Raw genomic sequence first — 20,000 nt, 5'->3', positions numbered from 1 at the left:
TCGGTTTTCATAACCAGCCATCTTTTTTCATTATTGGCAGACGGCCGGTTATGAAAACCGATGCCGAGTTTACCGGCGTCAGTCTTCATAACTCGGCGGTCTGCCAAGGTTTTTTTTTTTTCTTTGTTTAAGAAGTACAGAAAAGCAGTTTTTTCTGCTTTTCTGTACTTCTTTTACATGCGCTCAGCTTTTAATACCTGCTCCAGGCAGGAGTTAATCCCTGAGAGCTAAATGTGCGTCTGAGACGCACACTTTTTTTTTTTTTTTTAATGCGGCGTGAATGAGTAATAGCCTCATTCACATGCATTTGCATGTGATGAGCGCTATCGCATTCACTCCATGTCGGACGCACGTTAAATAGGCGCTAATCTCCCTATTGCATTAGGGGGTGGATTAGCACCTATTTAATCCGCGTCCGACTGCAGGTTATACAGTGTGCTCGGCACTGGATGGCCCGTGCCATTTTCAAAGATGGCACTGGCTGTCCATTGCTCCTACCATGTGACAGGGGCCGACCAATGGCACCAGTAGCCCCTGTCACATGGTAAGGGCAAAAGGCCACCAGTGCCATTTTGATTCTTGGCAGGCCCGACGGCCCAAGAGCGGAAGATCACTCCCTGGACCCCCGCTGGACCACCAGGGCTTTCAGTAAGTCTTGGGGGGGATCGGGATGGTGGGGGGGGGTTGTAATTAAGTAAATTTGAAGGGTTGGGTTTGGGGGTTTTTTAAATAAATGTGCCCCTCCCCCCCAAGCTAACTCAAAAAATGAATTTTTCCCGAATTTTGGGAAAAATCAGTTTCGGGATTTGGGTCTCCCGAACCAGGATAAATTAGACAATTTAGTTGAAAAATGAATGCACATCCCTAATAGCTAATAGCCTTACCAACATGAATTTACAAGTGATGAATGCTATTAGCTACGCGCTCGGTTGGATGCAAGCTTTGGGAGCACTGTTTTTAACATTGTATTAAAATAAAGGTAATGTGATTCATTACAAATATCAGATGAAAATAAATTGCATAAAGATAGCACATAACACCTAAAGCCTGTACTCCTAGTGATTGATAGTTGTGCCACAGAATGTGACGGCCAATAAAGCCTGTTGGGATGAACTCATCTTTATGTAATGGTAAGATAATTCAACTAGACTGGAGCCATCTGGTGGTAACACAATCGACAAAACTTTGAATCCAATTCTCCAGAGAACAGGTAATCAAAGTAGGCTCTTCAAGAAAGGAGAAAAAGTGATCATGGGCTCTCGCTCCCACTTAAATCCTTGAGGCTGTATTTGGAAGCTAATGAAGGCGCTTTAACAGTCCTGATAGTAAACCTTGGTATAAGGGCATACAATAATCAATTCTACTTATTTCGAGTGCATGAATCACAAGTGACTGATCAGTTTTTGAAAGATATGGGTACAGCTACCTGACCCTGGGCAAATAGATATGATCCTTAATCATGGCTGATACTTGGGACTCCATTTTCACTTGGGAATTCAATTGAACACCAAAGCTACGGACCACTGTCTTAGACTTCAGCTCTACCTAAGGAAAACAAGTGTGAGTTCTGTTCTTCTTACTGAGCCAGAGTACACTAATCCTGCTAGATTCAGTCTAACCTGTGTAATACTAAGCGGTAGGGGTACAAACAGGAAAATGAAATTTTCAAAAACTTTCAGTAATTGAGTTTACACTTACCTACACAGTCCCCATGTGCGTCCTGTTTATAACCCATGTTGCACTCACATCGGTAACTGTGAAGATTGGGTATGCAGCGTCCATTTAAGCAAAGATTAGGGTACTGTCGACAGATATCTATGGTCTGATTCAGTGTTGCTGAAACAAAATTATTGGACCTGTAAATATTTAGTTATCGCTTCTATTATATTATATATGTAATTCCATGTTGAACAAAACCATGGGCAGAGGAAAATACTAATACTGTAAAGTGATTGGGATTGGAATGTATATACTACTTCTTTCTGCATGGACATTCATTTTTTTCCATAGTGCTGGACAATTACATCCACAAGGGATTCACACAACAGATTATGATCTGAGTTGGAAATTAGTCATGGTTTTGAGATGGACGTCATCTTGTAAAATAGACATCATCTTATAAAACATACATAGGAGTAGACACAAGCTAGACTTAGTACCTTGTTTGAAAGATGACACCCTTCATAGCTTATCGCCCTTTGAGTGGGATTCTACACTGGCTCAAGGAGCCCTGACTTTATCAGCAATACCATTTCCTACTATATACAATGTTCTTAGAGTTGTCCCATTCAAATATGGTCAGGCCCACTCCTACTCAAGTTCCAAGAATACACAGGATCTAAGCCCAAGCTGTTATGGATGCAGCATACCAAGATGGTTTACAGCTATAAAACTTCAGGAAGATTTATTTATTATTAATTTATTTATTTAGAATTTTTTTTATATACCGACAACCGTTTGCACATCGTATCGGTTTACAAATAACGAGCCTTTACATAGAACAAAAAACTTTATGATAAATAGGAAAGGAAACTATATGAGTTAGGTAAATTATGTACAGATTAACTAGGTACAAGGTTTTAACAATGTATGAACAGTACAAAGGTTTAAATTGTTAGAGTTTAGGGGAAGGAGAGAAAGGAGGATAAGGAGGGAAGAGGGAGGGGCATTGGAATATAAAAGATTGAGGGAGGTGCTGATGTTGAATAATACAGGAGGAAATTACATATAAGTTTAAAGCATATAGGTTAACACATTGATTAAATACTAAGCAATAGGGGAGATATTTACAGACGAGGTAGGAGGCATGGAGAAATATAAAGATTAAACAGTTTCATGTATATACAATCATCAATAAGTTGAAAACACTGACTAAATGTTAGTGCCTGATCAGCATTAAAACTTCCAAAAGGGCAAATGGATCAGTGTCAGTTTTGCTATGAGGATAATTTGTTTTGGTTTATCGGCTCATGGAATGGCAAAAGTTATCTAGAAAAAAATGAATTAAAACTAAAATTAAGAGTGTCAGCAACATACAAAAATGTTCAGTTCTCCTTACTATTATGTAATAAATTGGTACAAAAGTCTCTATTATATATGCATGGATGGAAATCCATGTACAAATTATTGTAGAGGGGTCCTAAAACTGTCCCTTCCTATTAGGCATCAGTGTAACTATCCACACACACTGCATGTGGTGTCAGAGTAGAGTAGAGTCGAGGTGGTAGAGGAGGTTTCATGCTCCCCGGTGGGAAGTGTCTTGAATTTAACAAACCCTTATGGTTCATTGTTCTTCAAGCCTCTCTTTTCAAGAGAGAGGTTCCTCAGGTTTCTTCCTCCAAGAGGAGAGGTTGTTCTCTGGCTAAGAGAAGTTGTTAGAGGATGCTCTAACAACTTAACAACTTAACAGTGTGTCCCCATAGAGATATGGGGACACACTGTTAAGTGTATAAATCCAGTACTGTTCATGCCCGTTTGGAACTGCAACTATATCACCTTTGCTCATTTTAAATGGACTGTTATTGATCCAAGTATAGCCCTCATTGCGGGCAGGTGATACAAAAGCAGTCCTAAATGGGCTTAAACAGTACTGGATTTATACACTTAACAGTGTCTCTCCTTCTGGTTTAAATGAAAGCTTAGATTGGCACTTCGACTTAATGTCTTCTCACACTTTTGTTGTTTGTGACATTTTTTTTTAAGATATACGTGAAGCATTCTGATTGGTGCATTTTTTCACCTTTTGTTAGTTAAATTTGACATCCTGTTCCCTATTTGTGGCGATTTGAGTAGCTGCCCTGTTGAACCCCCGATGCAAAGTATCACATCTTGAAGTTTGGACTAGTTTTGGACTAGTGAACTCTCAGACTTTATTGAGGTGGGAATTTGAACAATTCATCTTTTTGGACTAATGTTGGATCCCTGTTTTTGCATTCAGATAAGTACTTTGGGTATATCTGACTACTGTGTGCTTTTACTTCATTTATAAAAGGAAATAAATATATATTTTTTTGACTGTCGACTATACCTATAGATGCAATATGGGCTGGATTTTAAAACGGTTATGAGCATAAGGTACGCGCGTAACCCTTTTAAACCCCCCCTGCGTGCACTGAGCCTATTTTGCATAGGCTCGGCGGCGCGCACAAGCCCCGGGATGCGCGTAAGTCCCGGGGCTTGCAAAAAGGGGCGGTCGGGGGCGTGGCCAGGGGGCATGGTTTCGGATCGGGGGCGTGTTCGGGAGCATGTGGGCGGTCCGGTGGTGTGGCAGAGTGCCCTGACACAGCAGCCTGTGTCGGGGCCTGCCACGCCGGCGCGCTTAAGTTACTACTGCCCGGAGACAGTAGTAACTTTTCAGATACAGGTAGGGGGGGTGGGTTAGGGAGGGGAAGGGAGGGGAAGGTGCGGGGGGGTGGAAGGAAAGTTCCCTCCGAGGCCACTCTGATTTCGGAGCAGCCTTGGAGGGAACGGGCAGTGTACGCAGGGCTCGGCGCTCACAAGTTGCACAAATGTGCACCCCCTTGCGCGCGCTGACCCCGGATTTTATAAGATACGTGAGGCTACGTGCGTATCTTATAAAATCCAGCGTACTTTTGTTCGCGCCTGATGCGCAAACAAAAGTACGCGCGCGCGCTGTCTTTTAAAATGTACCCCAGCATGTATATCACTGAAGAGAGTGGTGTTCTTTTAGCGTCTTATATGATGGTCATTTTTTTCCAACAATTGTTGGTAGCTGCATTTTTCACTGTTTAGGTGGAATTTTTTTCTCTCTTCCAGATTTTGGGTATTACGGTATATCAATTTGAGATCTCTACCAGTAAGGCTGGATGGTTTGGTTCCATCATTGGACCTTTGCGAGAAGATTGCTTCCCATTTTTCAGAAAAAACTGTAAACATTAGGTGAGAGTAGATGTTAATGTAAGTAAGATTTGTCAGCAGATGCCACAGGATGGGGAACTACTGGAGAAACTGCAGTTGTTGTCAGACAATAAGATCCTTAGAAAGATTAACTTTACAGAATCGGTTTTAGTTCCTTGTACCCATGTTTTTTGAAGGAGTCAAATTTGATCCCTTGGTTTACAATGGTTTATTAATGCCTCATTTTTTCAGAATAAATTGTGGAATCTTTGAAGCTGGAAATTATTTGACCATTATTTAAAAAAAATACCTCTTATTTCAAAAATGTGAACAATTATAAGCCTAAGACAAATTTATCATTTTTGGTGAAAATGATTTAATAGCCAGCAATGAAGCAGTTATTTCAACATTTAGAGTGAATGGGGTACTTGGATAACAGGCAATCTGGATTCCATACGTTGTTTAATACTGAAACGTTGATGGTAACTTTGATGGATGACTTATTACAGATCTCAGTTACTGGTGAAAATGCTGTGATTATTTAGTAAGATCTCACAGCGGCTTTTGACACCCTTGATTCTGACAATCTTTTAGCAAGTTTATTATGCTGGTGTGGTTGAAAATGCATTGCCTTGGTTTTCTTCAATTCTAAAGGGGAGGAAGCAGAAAGTGATGCTGGAATCCTTTTTGTCACCTTGTTTTGAGCAAAACTGTGAAGTTCCTCAGGGAACTTTGATTTCATAAGAACATAAGAAATTGCCATGCTGGGTCAGACCAAGGGTCCATCAAGCCCAGCATCCTGTTTCCAACAGAGTCCAATCCAGGTCAAAAGAACCTGGCAAGTACCCAAACACCAAGAAGATCCCATGCTACTGATACCAGTAATAGCAGAGGCTATTCCCTAAGTCAACTTGATTAATAGCAGTTAATGGACTTGTCCTCCAAGAACTTATACAAACCATTTTTAAACCCAGCTATACTAACTGCACTTACCACATCCTCTGGCAACAAATTCCAGAGCTTAATTGTGCTATCCCATGACTTTTTAGTTTTCTTAGAAGCCTCTCATGAGGGACTTTGTAAAAAGCCTTCTGAAAATCCAAATACACTATATCTTCCAGGAGCAATGGACGACCGGTGCCATCTTGTGCTCCTACCATGTGACAAGGGCTGACCAATGGCACAGGTAGCCCCTGTGACATCGTAAGGGCAAGGCTATCTGTGCCATTTTGAATACTGGCAGTCGACGGCCCGAATGCAGATCGCTCCGGACCCCCGCTGGACCTCCAGGGACTTTTGACAAGTCTTGGGGGGGGGGGGGGACGACTCCTGACCTCAAAGGGGGGTAGATCGAATGTTTGTCATAACGGAGGGACTGCTGCCTCAGAGGCTTTGAGAATTTCCATGAAATATCTTTTGAACGTATCTTTTGAAGATATGTAAGGCATCTTAGGGAAATTCACAAGACGAAGATTTCTACCCTTAATAACATTCTCAAGGTTCTCAATCTTACTTAATAGAAATGAGTTATCTTTTATAAAAGATTCTTGTAGAGACTTGATAGAATCAGACTTGTCTTAACCTCACTAATCTGTTGAGAGGTAAACTTGGTAGCATTTTCCACTATTTGTAAATGCGTTTCATTTTCATTTGATCTTAACGCCAAAGAATTTAACTGATTAGAGAGTAAGTTCCCAAGTCCTTCAATTGCCTCCCATATGGAATCCAAAGTTACCTGTCAGGTCTCACCAAAGAGAATCGGGGATATGAAGTTACAGGGGTAGAAAACCCCCTTAAATTCGTCAAGGGTTGCTCTCCCATGGCTGTGTTGCCGGCAGACTCGTCAAACAAAACCACTTCAGCGTCTGCACTACCTCTTCCTGGAAAAGAACTCCCTGCCTGGAGATTTCGACAGCCTCCATCATTGGCAGGCGATGTGGCCAGGTTTTCTTCCGGGTTCCTGAGAGTAGCAGGGTTTGCCGGCGCATCTCTCCACATCGAGGACAATGATGTATCCGAGTCCGGTAGAGAAATTTGCACCTCCTCCACAGTTCCCAGTCGATGCAACTCTTCTCCTGATAGTAAGCCCCCTCAAATGACATGGTCATCCATCGGGCCAGTCACTGGCGACATAGGAGTAACCCCAAGGTAGGTTTTCTCCCTTGCATGTCTTTTCCTGGCAGAATGGGGCATTTTCAGGTAATAAATTGAAGAAATCCAGAAAAGGAAACTGCCATGGCATTCAGACTATGAGTATTGGTGCCCAAATGCAGACATTTTTAGACCAAGCTAGCCTCCATAGTTGGGTCTGTATTTTGATATTCTCTTGTTTAGACTATTGTAATAATATCTAATGTGGTCTACATTTAGACACTCTAAGAATATTGCAGCTTATCCAAAATGCTGCAGCAAGGATGGTGGCTGGCTGTAAATATAGGGATCATATTATGAAGTAACACTTGCATTTAGGGCAGTTGTTGGTCAAACCCTGAAATATCTTCAGGATCATTTTGTATGTGCCTGGAAGGACATCAAAATCCCTTATGGAAATCCAGCTAGTTATCCCATTGCTTAAAGAGGTTTGGTTAGAGCTTCCCAAACCTGTCCTGGGAACCCCCACAGCCAGTCACATTTTCAGGATATCTGCAATGAATATGCATGAGATAAATTTGCATACCACAAAGATTCAGCATATACAAATTTATCCCATGCATATTCATTGTAGATATCCTGAAAATCCAACTGGCTGTGAGGTCCCCAGGACAGGTTTGTGAAGCCCTGGGTTAGGTTATCCAACATTAGAAATGGGGCATTTTGTTGTGCAGCTCCTAACCTCTCAAACAAATTTCCTATGTTGCATTTATTTAAAGAGTTTGGCTTTTTGAGCAAAGCCTTAAGGCATGGTTATTTGTCCAAGAATTTCTAGAAGATTATTAATGATCTGTTGACTGTAATATTGATATTGACTATTTGGGATAGTTATGAGGCTGTATTTGGCCTTGCAAAATGGGTGGGTGTATGGCTAGGATAAAAATAGATGAGCATACAATGGAGTTTTTATTTATAGAGGGGGCTCAATTTGGGGAGGATGACGGGTGAGTCTTTTATTGTTTTTATTAATCGTATATTGAGTTGTATCATGCTTTGGACAGTTTTCACGGTAAGGCTGTTTGTGATACTTTTTGTTTTTATGTTTGAATCTGTAATTTGCCTTGAACAATTGCAATTGAATAAAGGGAACTATATGATTATTTAAGTAAAACAAACAAAACAAATTCATTATTATTATTATTATTAATATTATTATTATTAATAATTAAAGATTGTATTTTTGAACAAGAGCTACCATGTGACGTGTGTTTTTTTAGTGGACTGTGCAGAGGAGCTCCAGGAAGAAAAAAACTCTTAATGGCCTTGAAAAGCTGACTCGTTCCATCCTGTGCAGATAGAACCCAGAAGCAAGGGTACATCATTGACCCATGACCTCCCTCCTGAGCCCCTAAGGATCAGAATTCTTGGCAGGAGCTGCATTATCAATAATATTTTGCTAAATAATTTGGAATAGCATGAAATGCATGCATTTCCCATTGAGATTCAGATTATTGAGTTGTGTATTTAAATTTAAAATTTTCTGTATATTAATTTTTGGGGAATTATAGAAAATAGAGCCTTCTCATTTTTGTTTGTGATGCTACAGAATATTGATGAGCTGAATAAAATAAAAAGAAATGGCACAGGCACGAGGTCAGCAACAAGTGGAACCCACAAATTGCCCTCTTCAAAAGAATGACCCAGATGAAGCTTAAGGTCATATCACTAAAATAAAAAAATGTCTGTACAACTCTGACTAGCAAATGAGAAACTGCAGACTTCTGGACTTTTTTTTGTTGGTTTTTTAATGGTCTGACTTTTTAAGCTGTTTCTGGCACATTCTTTTTGAAGAGTACAGCATGTGGGTTTCATTTGTTTTGCTGGTGTTTGGACAGCTTGCCTTTCTTTTGAGCCTGGTAGCAAATTAGTGGTGGGGCACAAATCCTGACCCAAGGCTTCTCACCACTAATAATATATTATCAAAGGATTCTTGTCAGCCCTACCCCACTTGGCAGGGCACTCAGTTTTCATAAAATAGTGATAAGCGTGTCCTTATGCATCACACTATCTATATAGTTTTACCATGTGAGATATTGTCATTGGTTGAAAACAGGACAACTAAAAGTAGCAAAACAGTATTAAATAGTTAAACAATTTGTGTTTTTTTTTGTGTGACAGTATTTTACCAAGGTTTTGCAAGCATAACATTTCATGAATGTTTCAACCAGAATGTCCCTTTTTCCCCTCCTCACCAAATAGCGTTTCATATTATTTTGTATAGCACTCAGATTCACAGTATGTAAAAATAAGGGTCAATGAACAAATGCTAGATGACACTTTTTTACTGGAACAACTCAATGCAACTGTGTCTAGTTTTCCAGAGCTATCCTCCCTTCATAAAGTTAGCAAAGTGCTATCGTCAGCTGACCTAGTATCGGGTATTGGCATCCCATGGAGACACCAAACATGCATTTTATGGCTAGCTCCTATTTTGTTTCCCACAATCGGTAGCCAAGGGCCACACATATACTCTTATTCCATTTCCCAAACTCATACTGCCTCTCTTACACACACATACTCTGTCTCCCTCAGTCTTCCTTAAAAGACCGGGCTCAGATATCCTGCCCAGTCCTTAAGCTTGGGCTCCCCAAGGTATCCTGCGTATCCTGGGAGGAGTTTAACCCCTGAGCATAAAACCTAAGGGCCTAGACAGGCTAGATGGACCCCGGGGAGCTGACAGAGTCTCAGACTACAGAGAGACCACTGTGAGGTGGTTAAACTTACATGTGTTTAAGCCAGAGACTGCCTGAGTTCAAGGCACCTGCTTTATTGTTTGCTGCCCAATGTTTGCTGTCTCATATCACTGTATATAAAGAGCACTTAAAGCACAGCCAGGGTGTATGTGTGCATTTCTCTGGCTGTACCCATGCCAATGACCACTCCTGTGCCACACACACACACACAAACAGATTCTGACACACACCAAATGACAAACCCCACGCAAATAAAATCAAGCGCTCTCTCAAATAAACACACAAAGCCTCAATTTGACTCACAAACATCCTTCCTGTCTCATGTAAATGCCCAAAGCCTCTCTCTTGCATAAAGAACCACCCTAAATTCTGGTGCCTCTCAGATACAAACACATACAACCTTTTGCTCTCACTCAAAGTATTACACTCGCTCACCTATACAAACGCAATCTGCCCATGTCTCTCTCGCACACACAGAAACAAATATGCACATCGTATAAATTTGCATACTTCATATCAGTTTTTACCACATACTATGGAGCAGTTAAAAACAGGATTTTTAAAAGCAGCAATTGTTTCTAAATAAACACTGTTTTATTTACGTTCCTATTGCTCTGTTTAGATTTCTAGGCACTATACCCTCTGAAGTAATCCATATGGTTTTGCTTGTCTTTTGGTGGGAATGCATGCAAGACTTTAAATACATGTAGCCAGATAGCTTTATGTCTGCAGGGAGAGGCTGAGCCAATCCTGGTTTTACTATCACTGCATGCATGGACTTGTAGTTCAAATTTTTTTTAAGAACCATGAACACATTCATGCATGCAATGGATGGAAACTAAGCCTGGCTTAGCTTCTCTCAACAGACATGAAGCTGTACAGTAATTCTAGTAACCAATCATCATGCATAATGCTACAGTGTGTGCAAAGAAGCTATGTAAACTCACCAACCCCTCCACCAATTGGTCCATTCCCATTAGGACCATGGCCGCCAATTCCTGTGCCTCCAATGCCAGGAGTAAAACCATTGCCACCAGGAATAGGGATAAATCCAGTCCCACCAGGGCCAAAACCATTTCCATTCACACCAGGACCAAATCCATTTCCTCCTGTTATACCAGGTCTGTGGCCGCCAGCAGGAACCCCATCAATGCACAGCCTGCGGTATTCATCTGAAAATAAATACAACATCAAAAAGGATAAATAAATCTCTCTCTAGCTCTCACTCTAGCAGGATATTTCTGTTAGAAAAATAGACAGAAAGCCCCACAGAATTCATACCCAATGGGCATTAACTTATGGTGCAAATGCCCATGGAAAGACAGAATTCTGAAACACTGTACCTCCCACTGCAGCGTTCTGCTACGTTTTTACTCAGTTACGTTTCCTCCTACTTTGAGAAAATAAGCAAGTTACAGATACAATCATATTTCAGACATTTATTTGCCAGCTTCCTTTTTGTTACAGGCTTTCTGAGTAAGACAAATTTTGATATGTGCATTGCCTTTGGTTTAGAATGCAGAATTCATATTACAGTGAATTATCACATGGAGACTGGCCTGGGGGAAAGAAGCAGCCTCTCCAATCTGGAAAGCAGGAAAAGAATAAAATTGCAAAGTGGGAAAACTAAAACTGAAAACCAATGGGAACTACTAAAACATAAATGCCTATGCCTCAAACATACATTGCTATGCCAAACTAGAAAGATGATGACCTCACATGATATCAGTATAAAAGGCAAGGCCCAGTCCCCAGAGCCTCGCCATGGCAATCGGGTCGACACCATTGGTGTTCTAGTTTGCCTCGTGTGTTCCAGCGTTTCCTATTCCAGCATCTCCTGTTCCAGCGTCTCCTCGTTCCAGCGTCTCCGTGTATTCCTGTGTCCTTCTAAGGTAGTACCTCTTCGGACTGACCTCTGGTACTGACCACTGCCTGCCTGACCATTCTTCTGTCTGCTGCCTGGAACTGACTCTGGTATTGACCCTTGCTTTGGCTGACTACTCCTGGACTGATACTCTGGCTCTGACCCTTGCGCTTCACTTGGACACACTCTTCTGGCCTACCGTGACTACCAGACCAACCTGCTGGGAAACTGACCGCGGCTTCCACTTGACTAGACCCGCAGGCGCTGCCTGTCTCGACCGGAGAACCTCCCTGAACTGCTACCTCCCTGAGGTCTCCGGAGCTTCCAGTTCGGGCCTAGTCCATCCATTCTGCATCAGCCACGCACCCTTGCTCATGGTGGGCACAACCCTCCACTATCTCTCTGGGAGACCACCAGAGGCCCACTTAAGTCCAGGTGGTCTGGGTACCCAAGGGCTCAACCTACGGAAACCCCGGACTGTTATTGGTGAAGCTCCAGTTGCCTCTATCTCCTTGTGTGCTCCGCCTCCTGGTGGCAGGCGCTCTCTGGATCCGAGCAGAGGGCCGTACCAATCCTGCACCAGGCCAAGGGTCTACCTCAAGCGCAACAGATTTTAGACCTGCTACTGGTAATCTGACATCATTTCATCTGTCAATGTACCTGAGGACTGGAGCCAACATAATGCCAATTTTCAAAAAAGAGCTCTGGGGTGAGCCAAATAACTATAGACTAGTGAGCATGACATCAGTGACAGGTAAAATGGTGGAAGCTATTTCTAAGAACAAAATTACTAAACGCATAGTAAACATAGTTAAATGGGAAAGAGACAGCATGAATTTAGCAAATGGAATTTGTGCCTTACTAATTTATTAGAATTCTTTGCAGGTGTGAACAAGCATGTGGACAAAGGTGAACCAATCAGTACAGTGCATTTGGATTTTGAGAAGTCATATGCTAAAGTTCCTCACAAGACACTCTTCAGGAAATTAAAAAGCATAGGATACGAAGTGAGGTCTTAATGTGCATAGATAGCTGGTTTTATCATAGGAAGAAAGAGTAGGACAAAATGGTCAGTTTTCCCAACCAGAAAGAGGTAAATAGCAGATTGTCTCAGGGATCTGTACTGGGATCCAGTGTTTAACTTGTTCATTAATGATATAGAAGTAGCAATAAGTGAGGTGCTCAAACTTTGCAGACACAAAAAATACTGAAAGGAGTTGTAGAGACCCCATGAGGTCTCCACCAGATGACCCTAGCTTTCAGCCCTTGGATTAGAGCAGCAGAGGGCAATACCATTCTAAACAGCACCTCCCCAGAGGACTGCTGGAATGGAGAACTCCCGAGGGGGGGGGGGGGGAGCTAACACAGAGTACTATGTGGCAGTGTAAATTTGTTTTGAGAGAGTAAGGAATGTTTGGTGTGCTTTCCCAGCTTTTAGGCCCCCAGCCAAGAACAAGTAAGGGATAGGCACTGCCTTGTCAGCTCCTTGTATAGGGCAGGCAGGAAATTGTAGAGTGCCTTTCTGGCAGACTATATTCCCCTGCCCCGGAGATCAGGAGGAACTGCATAGCTCTTCATCCCATTTAAGAGCAACCAGCTAGGTGAAAAGTGAAGATTTGTTTTTTCTAACTCTATTTTTTTGTCTGCCTGAATTGGGAAGGAATGTTTTTTCTATCCCCTTCCTTACCCCAGAGGTGGAAGCCTTAAGAACTGTTTCCAGTATTAGGCCTTTCCTCAAGGAAGGTCTGCGTCCATTTGAGTGAAGAGAAGATCAAAGGAAAGAAGAGGATTGGAGATCATCTAGACACCCCCAACGGAGTTTCCACCCCAGGGACATAGGACACGGTCAAGCTGGAGTTCAGGAGTACCCTTGGACCTCAGATACTGTGGGGGGAAGGGGGGGACATCTACAGCTAGGACATGCCAGCCAATTTGGGAAATGTATCAATCTACCCCATGGAGGATAAGAGAGTTTCAAATCCCTATACTGAGGGACACCTCCACTGAGGTAAAGAGACCATAAATCTTTACTCTTGGACAACAGTAAAATCTGGATGTATTTGGACATTATATTATTTATGCACCTTAATTATTTGGTAAAGAATTAAATTAAACTTTTATTTGAACGCCCATCCAGTGAGTCCAGCCTGGCTTGTCAGTGTACCTGCTCCTGAGAGCCATAGTAACACATACAGAAGGGATTGCACCCCAGCCCTGGGTCTTGAATGATATCCTTCCCCCTCAAGAGTCAAGAACCCAGACCCCAAGATCAGCAAGGACTGTGAGAGTGAACAATTTGGACTTAGCCTGGAGGTTTACTGTTTTGTTTTTTATGGACCCGTCAAGATTCAGCCCATCCACTGAACTGGGGTTACATAGTTAAAAGGACAAGCAGATAGTGAGGAACTGCAAAAGTACCTTGCCAGACTTCAGAATGACTGAAGCGTAAAAGATTGACCACTGATTAGAGTTAATTCCATAGTAAACAGTCAAAAAGACACTGGCTTGAAAGTGCCAACCTGAAACATGCTCAAAAAAGAAAGCAAAAAGAAGGTAACACGAGAGGGATATATGAAATAACTAGTTCACCACTTCATGATATTCTGTATGTGAACGTAAGTGCCATCATCATATCCTAACTCATGTGCAAGCATGAAACACTTAATAGAGTTTTTTTTTACTTTTTTATATGCAATTTAAAAACACTTATCATCTAAGCAATGGTATCTCAAGCTTTCCTTTTTTGTGCATTTTTCAGACTTGAGAATCAGGCAGCTAAATGGCAGATGAAATTTAATGGGGACAAATGCCAAGCACACAATGCTGGCTTCCATATGAGGAGTCACCATCCAGGAAAAGGATCTTGGAGTCATTATGCACAATACACTGAAATCCTCAGCTCCGTGTGCGGCAGTGATAAAAAAAACACAACTAGAATGCTAGGAATTAATTGGAAAGGAATGGAGAACAAAACTGAGAACATAATGTCTGCATTGATCTATGGGGCGACAACATCTTGAGTATTGTATTCAGTTATGGTTGCCCCGTTTCAAAAAAGATACAGCAGAACTAGAAAAGGTAAAGAGAAGGGTGACAAAATGATAAAAGGGAAGGAACTCCCCCTTATTAAGAAAGGGCAGCCAGGTTAGGGTTCTTCTACTTAGAAAAGAGGGGATATAAGAGAGATTAATGCAATCATGAGTGGGATGGAATAGATAAATAGGGAATGGTTATTCACACTTTCAGAGAGTACAATGACTGGGGACATTCCATGAAACTAAGGGTTAGTAGAATTAAAACAAACTGGAGGAAAGTATTATTTCACTAAATGTACAATTAAGCTATGGAATTTGTCGTCAGACAATGTGACCATGACATAGCTGAATTTAAAAGGGGTTTGGACAAGTTCTTGGAAGTGTGGCACCCCTACGGGTTGACCACTAGATGTCACTATGTCTCTGTAGAGAACTTTCCATCCCTCTCGGCCCCTACTAACCTGGCGGGTCTGGATTGGATGACTCACCCTATTTAGCCCAGCCATTTTAGAACTCAAGAGGAATCAGTTTTAGAAAGCCTTGTATCAGTATTGATGGTTTGGTTTTACTCTCTGATGAGGCCTCCTGGCCTCACCCTCCGTCTTCAGTTTTGAAGTAATACCTCATTGTGCGGTCCTTCTCACATTAATTACAGAGAGAGAGAGATTTTAAATTGGATTCACTTTTGGGGTTAAAGGGCTCTCATCCTGAGGATTGAAGACCTGTGAGCGCACCGTAAACCCTAGGTGAGGCAGGCACTAGTGACAGATCCTACTGAGAGAGAAAATGTTGGCTGAGGATGTATCCAGTTTTACCTTTTGGAAGTATTTTTTGGACATGAACAGTATGGGGAGGTTTTTCTGATTCACCCCTCCCCACAGGGATGCAGAGAGTCAAGCACGGGAATTAATTGCTAGCCAGAGCAGCCCCGAAGAGAATAAATATGTTTGTGTGCCCTTGGGGCTTAAACCCCCAGTAAGGATTACAGAAGAAAAGTCCAAAAACAGTTGTTACTCAGGTAGACTTAGGGAAAGCTATGGATTATCCCTGGGAGTGGGCAACAAGAAATGGATGTACTCTTTGGGCTAGATTTTAAAAGCCTTGCACGCGTAAATCCTGCCGGATTTATGTGCACAGGGCCCTCGTGCACCGGCGCGCCTATTTTGCATAGGCCGCCGGCGCGCACAAAGCTCCAGGACGCGCGTAAGTCCCGGGGCTTCGTAAAAGGGGCGGGAGGGGGCGGGTCCCGAGTCCCCCAGCACTGCGGCCTGTGCCAGGGGATGCCGAGGCAGCACGGGCAAAAAGGTAGGGGGGGATTTAGGTAGGGGGGGATTTAGGTAGGGCGCGTACTTTTTTAAGATCTACCTCTGAGGGTTCTGTTGAGTACTTCTAGAGCAGGGGTGCTCAAACTGGTCCTGGGGTCCCCCACCAGCCAGATGGGTTTTCAGGATATCCCTAATGATTGTGCATGAGAAACATGCCAGTAGTGCATGCAAATAACTCTCATGTATGTTCATTAAATATAGCCGGAAAACCAGATTGTCTGGGGGCCCCAAGGACTCGTTTTAGCACCCCCTGTTCTAGAGGTCTGGATTGGTCTGACAGTTTACTGGGCTTGATGGACCCTTGGTTTGACTCGGCATGGCACTTCATATATCCTTATGCCAGCTATTCCCTCCAAGAACATAGAGCTAGGAAACATTCCACTAACTCTCCTTTTTCTTTTCATTATACTTTTTTTTTTCCCCTAGGAGTCCTTACCAAATATTATATACACAGTTCAGATCTTTATTCAGCGATGTCATAACCCACAATGTATCACATCTCCGATATCCCCATGTAATGCTTAAATTTTAGTAACAGGGTGAGCGGAGCACTTGCTTCGGGCCCTGCGCGTGCCTAAGCCTGACAGGAAGTGTGACCTCGTCACCTGTGGCGGTGACTGGGATTGCAAGTCCAAGTGCAGCAGCCAGGGGGATGTGGGCCCAGAGGCACGGCTGGCATGTCTGAGAGCCCTGGAGTCATTTCAAACTGAGCCCCACCCTGCTCCCCTTACCCCAGTGGTGCTGGCTGTGGTGGGGCTGCCAGGATGAGGCTCTTCTATTATCCCCCTCACACATTTTTATTTCTAGGCTCCATCTCCTTGCAGCAGTTGCTATCTGAGATAATGCACACATGGTCGCAATCTCTACAATTTGAACAGTTTACAATCAAAGCTGGCGCCTAGGATGGCTGAGTGTTTTATCCATTATCACACAGCGGCAAACTGAACCTAAGACTCCTGGGTGTGCAGCTCTGCATGCCAGCTCCAACACCTGGGTCACACAGATAAATCCCACCAAATAAAAAGGGGGGAAAAGTACTAAACACAGCTAATGCAACTCCAATAAAATGATTGAAGAGTACCAGTTTTAGACAATGTTTTTTTATATCTTCACTAATAAAGAATGATTATCTACTTGATTGATTAAAAAAAAGATCTATTATAATGGTAATCATTCTTTATAACACTTATAAATGCCTGATGTACTTCTATATTGTGTCTATGGGAATAATGCTTAGTAGACAGGGCTTGTAATGTTCTGATTTCTAAACTATTAATGGATAAATCATGCAAAATTGTGCAGTGTGGAATAAACCCAAAAACCTACTGGGCACATGTAATGCTGTACAGATTTTGTAAAAAAAAAAAAAAAAAAAAAAGAAAGGACATAACATAAAAACACAAAGGCAGATATTCAAAAAAAGCTGAGCTCCTAAATTTAGGCCTCTAAATTAGGTCCCTAAGTTTTCAGCTGAAAATTCACTTAAATTTAGGGTCCCATAAATTAGGTGCCCAGTTCTGAAAATCAGTGTTGAGCTCCTAAGTTTGTTTCCCTGCCCTTACTCCGTGCCCATAGTCACCCACTTTTTAGGATCCCAAATTTAAGACCCTAAGGAAACTAGGAGCCTAAATGTATGCACTCAGTCCTAGTAAATTTTCAAAAGGGCCCATTTAGGAGCCTAATTCCAAAAGTTAGGAGCCTAAAGTCTTTGAAAATTGACCCTACAGTTTTCCCTTTAAAACAAAATGAACTATGGATGTTCCCATTCACTTCCTTACCCTTTACACTGACATAAAATTCCCAAAAGAATTATCAAAACTATTCTCCATTAACAGTTGACCAACATTTTAAAAACATGTTTCATAGATGGAAATAACCTCTAAATGCATAAGACTAACACAATGACTCTTTTCTTTTTTTTTTTTTCAAATTCTCAGTAGGTTAAAAACTCACCAGATCCTCGGACAGGACACATTTCTGGGATGGATGCAAGTGCCCAGCAGCGCCCAGATTCACAACAGCACTGCATCTTTGTAAACCTGCCTGACAGGTCTTGTGCACAATGGCCATTCACCAAGCTGGAGAAACAAACACCTGCCCTCTGATCTAGACAGGAGAGTAAAAAAAAAAAATACAATTAAAAAAAAAGATAAAATTGACATGACCTTTTCATTAGAAATCTGCCACAGCTCTCTGGAAAACAAATGTAAAATGTTTTGCAAATTAAATTCAAACTAGCCTTTGCAAAATAGTATGAGAATATTCAGGGAGCACACTAGTCACCCCAGAAGATTTGCAGCAAGTAACACATGTTACAAATTAAGGCCTGGATTTATCAAAATGCGGTAAGTACCGCATGCGATTGCAAAAGGGGCGTGGTTTATGCAAAGAGAGAGAGAGAGAGAGAGAGACCATAATGTCATCCCTATAGGTAGGTATATGTATCCCTATGGTAGGCCCACCTAGTAACTCGAGGTGGGGTTTAGGTATGAGTGTAGGGGGTTATGGGCCACTTTGACATTCTACGTGACACGACAAACAGAACAGTGGTCTCTTGTGAAGATTTGATGACCTTCGGAGTGAGGAAACTCACTCCAAGATGAGATTTGGGCAATGTTCTCTCAACCTAGCTTGATGGACTCTCTACCTGGGTAACATCAAGCTAGGTGGAAAGAACATTGCCCAAATCTCATCTTGGAGTGAGTTTCCTCACTCCGAAGGTCATCAAATCTTCACAAGAGACCACTGTTCTGTTCGTACGTGTCACGTAGAATGTCAAAGTGGCCCCTAACCCCCTACACTCATACCTAAACCCCACCTAGAGTTACTAGGTGGGCCTACCATAGGGATACAAATACCTACCTATAGGGATGATATCATGGCCAGTCTATGGTGCTATCACATGTGTTAACAGGGCTTTTTGCATGCGAAAATGCCTTATCGCATTTTGATAAATGACCCCCTAAGTATGAAACTGATCCACCATACCTCTAGTTGAAATTGTGGGAGCACCCTCTGGGCCTGATTCACTAAGCGTTGTTTCTCTCACATAACTGGAGAAAACACTTATATGAAACAAGTTCTCTTAATAGTGCAACATCCTCGTACCTTCAAAAAGCACGAAATCCAGACAGGTGTGTTTATAATGGTAGAATATCATCCCACTGATGCACTTTTAGCCAGGATACAATGCCAGTGCAGCCTTGGTTGGTGAATACATTAAAGATGAAAGAATTCAGCAAATTATTCCCTATCATGTGAAGACCATTTGCTCCATATCTGGCTATGCTACTCAGGCAGTGGCCTTTTTTTTGTAATCAAAGCTTTTCATTGCAAAAATGTCAGATAATACATTTAGAGTTCTGTCAAATACAACAGTTCTTCTTTCCATTTTTTAACCTTCTCTCAACACCCCCTCCTACCTCCCACCCAACCTTCAGGGGAAAATCTGTTCCTATAACATTGATCAAGCAATCCTGAGACACGTATCTTTATTCATACCTCCATAACAAGAAAACAGTAAGTTTTCATAAACCTTTACAATTTGCCCTACAATTTCTGAAGACTTGCAGATTTCTTCTAAAATTCCACAATCTACTTACTCTTCATGGGATGCAATAAGAGAAATCAAGTCCATTCATGCCTTAAACAAATTATAGATAATCTTTTGATTTCACAAGTTGACTCATGGGCAAACACACAAATCTGCTCCATCGATAGCACCCAGTGGGAAATATCCTGTAGGGTCAACATGCAATAAAATTCCAGAGCTCTCTAGGATTCCGGGAGGTCCATATTCAGTCACTGTCCAGATAGCAAAGTTAGTTGGATAAACTTATCCGGCTAACTTTGAAGGTATACTTAATAGTCTGGCTACATTATTGAATATAGCTAACTTTATCCAGCTACCTTTAGGGCAGCTCTTTATCCTCACCAGACTTAGCTGGCATATTGAGGAAAGCAGGGTGATCACAGTGGCGAGGAGCATTTCCTGCAGCTGCCATGTGCTCTGCCACTGCCTGCCTAGCCTGACGGAGAGAGAGATAAGATTAAAGCACAAAAAAAAAAGTGAGCA

At 42.0% G+C, this 20,000-nt stretch overlaps 1 protein-coding gene across 1 annotated transcript in view; it reads right to left on the bottom strand.

Annotated features, from left to right (window-relative positions):
• FBN2 (fibrillin 2) overlaps window positions 1-20,000 on the bottom strand; it is a 596,571-nt gene that overhangs the window by 337,306 nt on the left and 239,265 nt on the right. The window contains exons 9-11 of the mRNA XM_029619106.1: window positions 17,879-18,031; window positions 10,649-10,873; window positions 1,699-1,836 (exon numbers count right to left, since the gene is read on the bottom strand). Of these exons, the coding sequence (XP_029474966.1) occupies window positions 1,699-1,836; window positions 10,649-10,873; window positions 17,879-18,031 (516 nt within the window). The remainder of the gene's footprint in view (window positions 1-1,698; window positions 1,837-10,648; window positions 10,874-17,878; window positions 18,032-20,000) is intronic.

The sequence above is a fragment of the Rhinatrema bivittatum genome, chromosome 1 (genome assembly GCF_901001135.1).
Source record: "Rhinatrema bivittatum chromosome 1, aRhiBiv1.1, whole genome shotgun sequence".
NCBI classification, from domain to species: Eukaryota; Metazoa; Chordata; class Amphibia; order Gymnophiona; family Rhinatrematidae; genus Rhinatrema; species Rhinatrema bivittatum.
The sequence above is the reverse complement of the archived record's forward strand: the minus strand, read 5'-3'. Positions and strand labels throughout refer to the sequence as shown.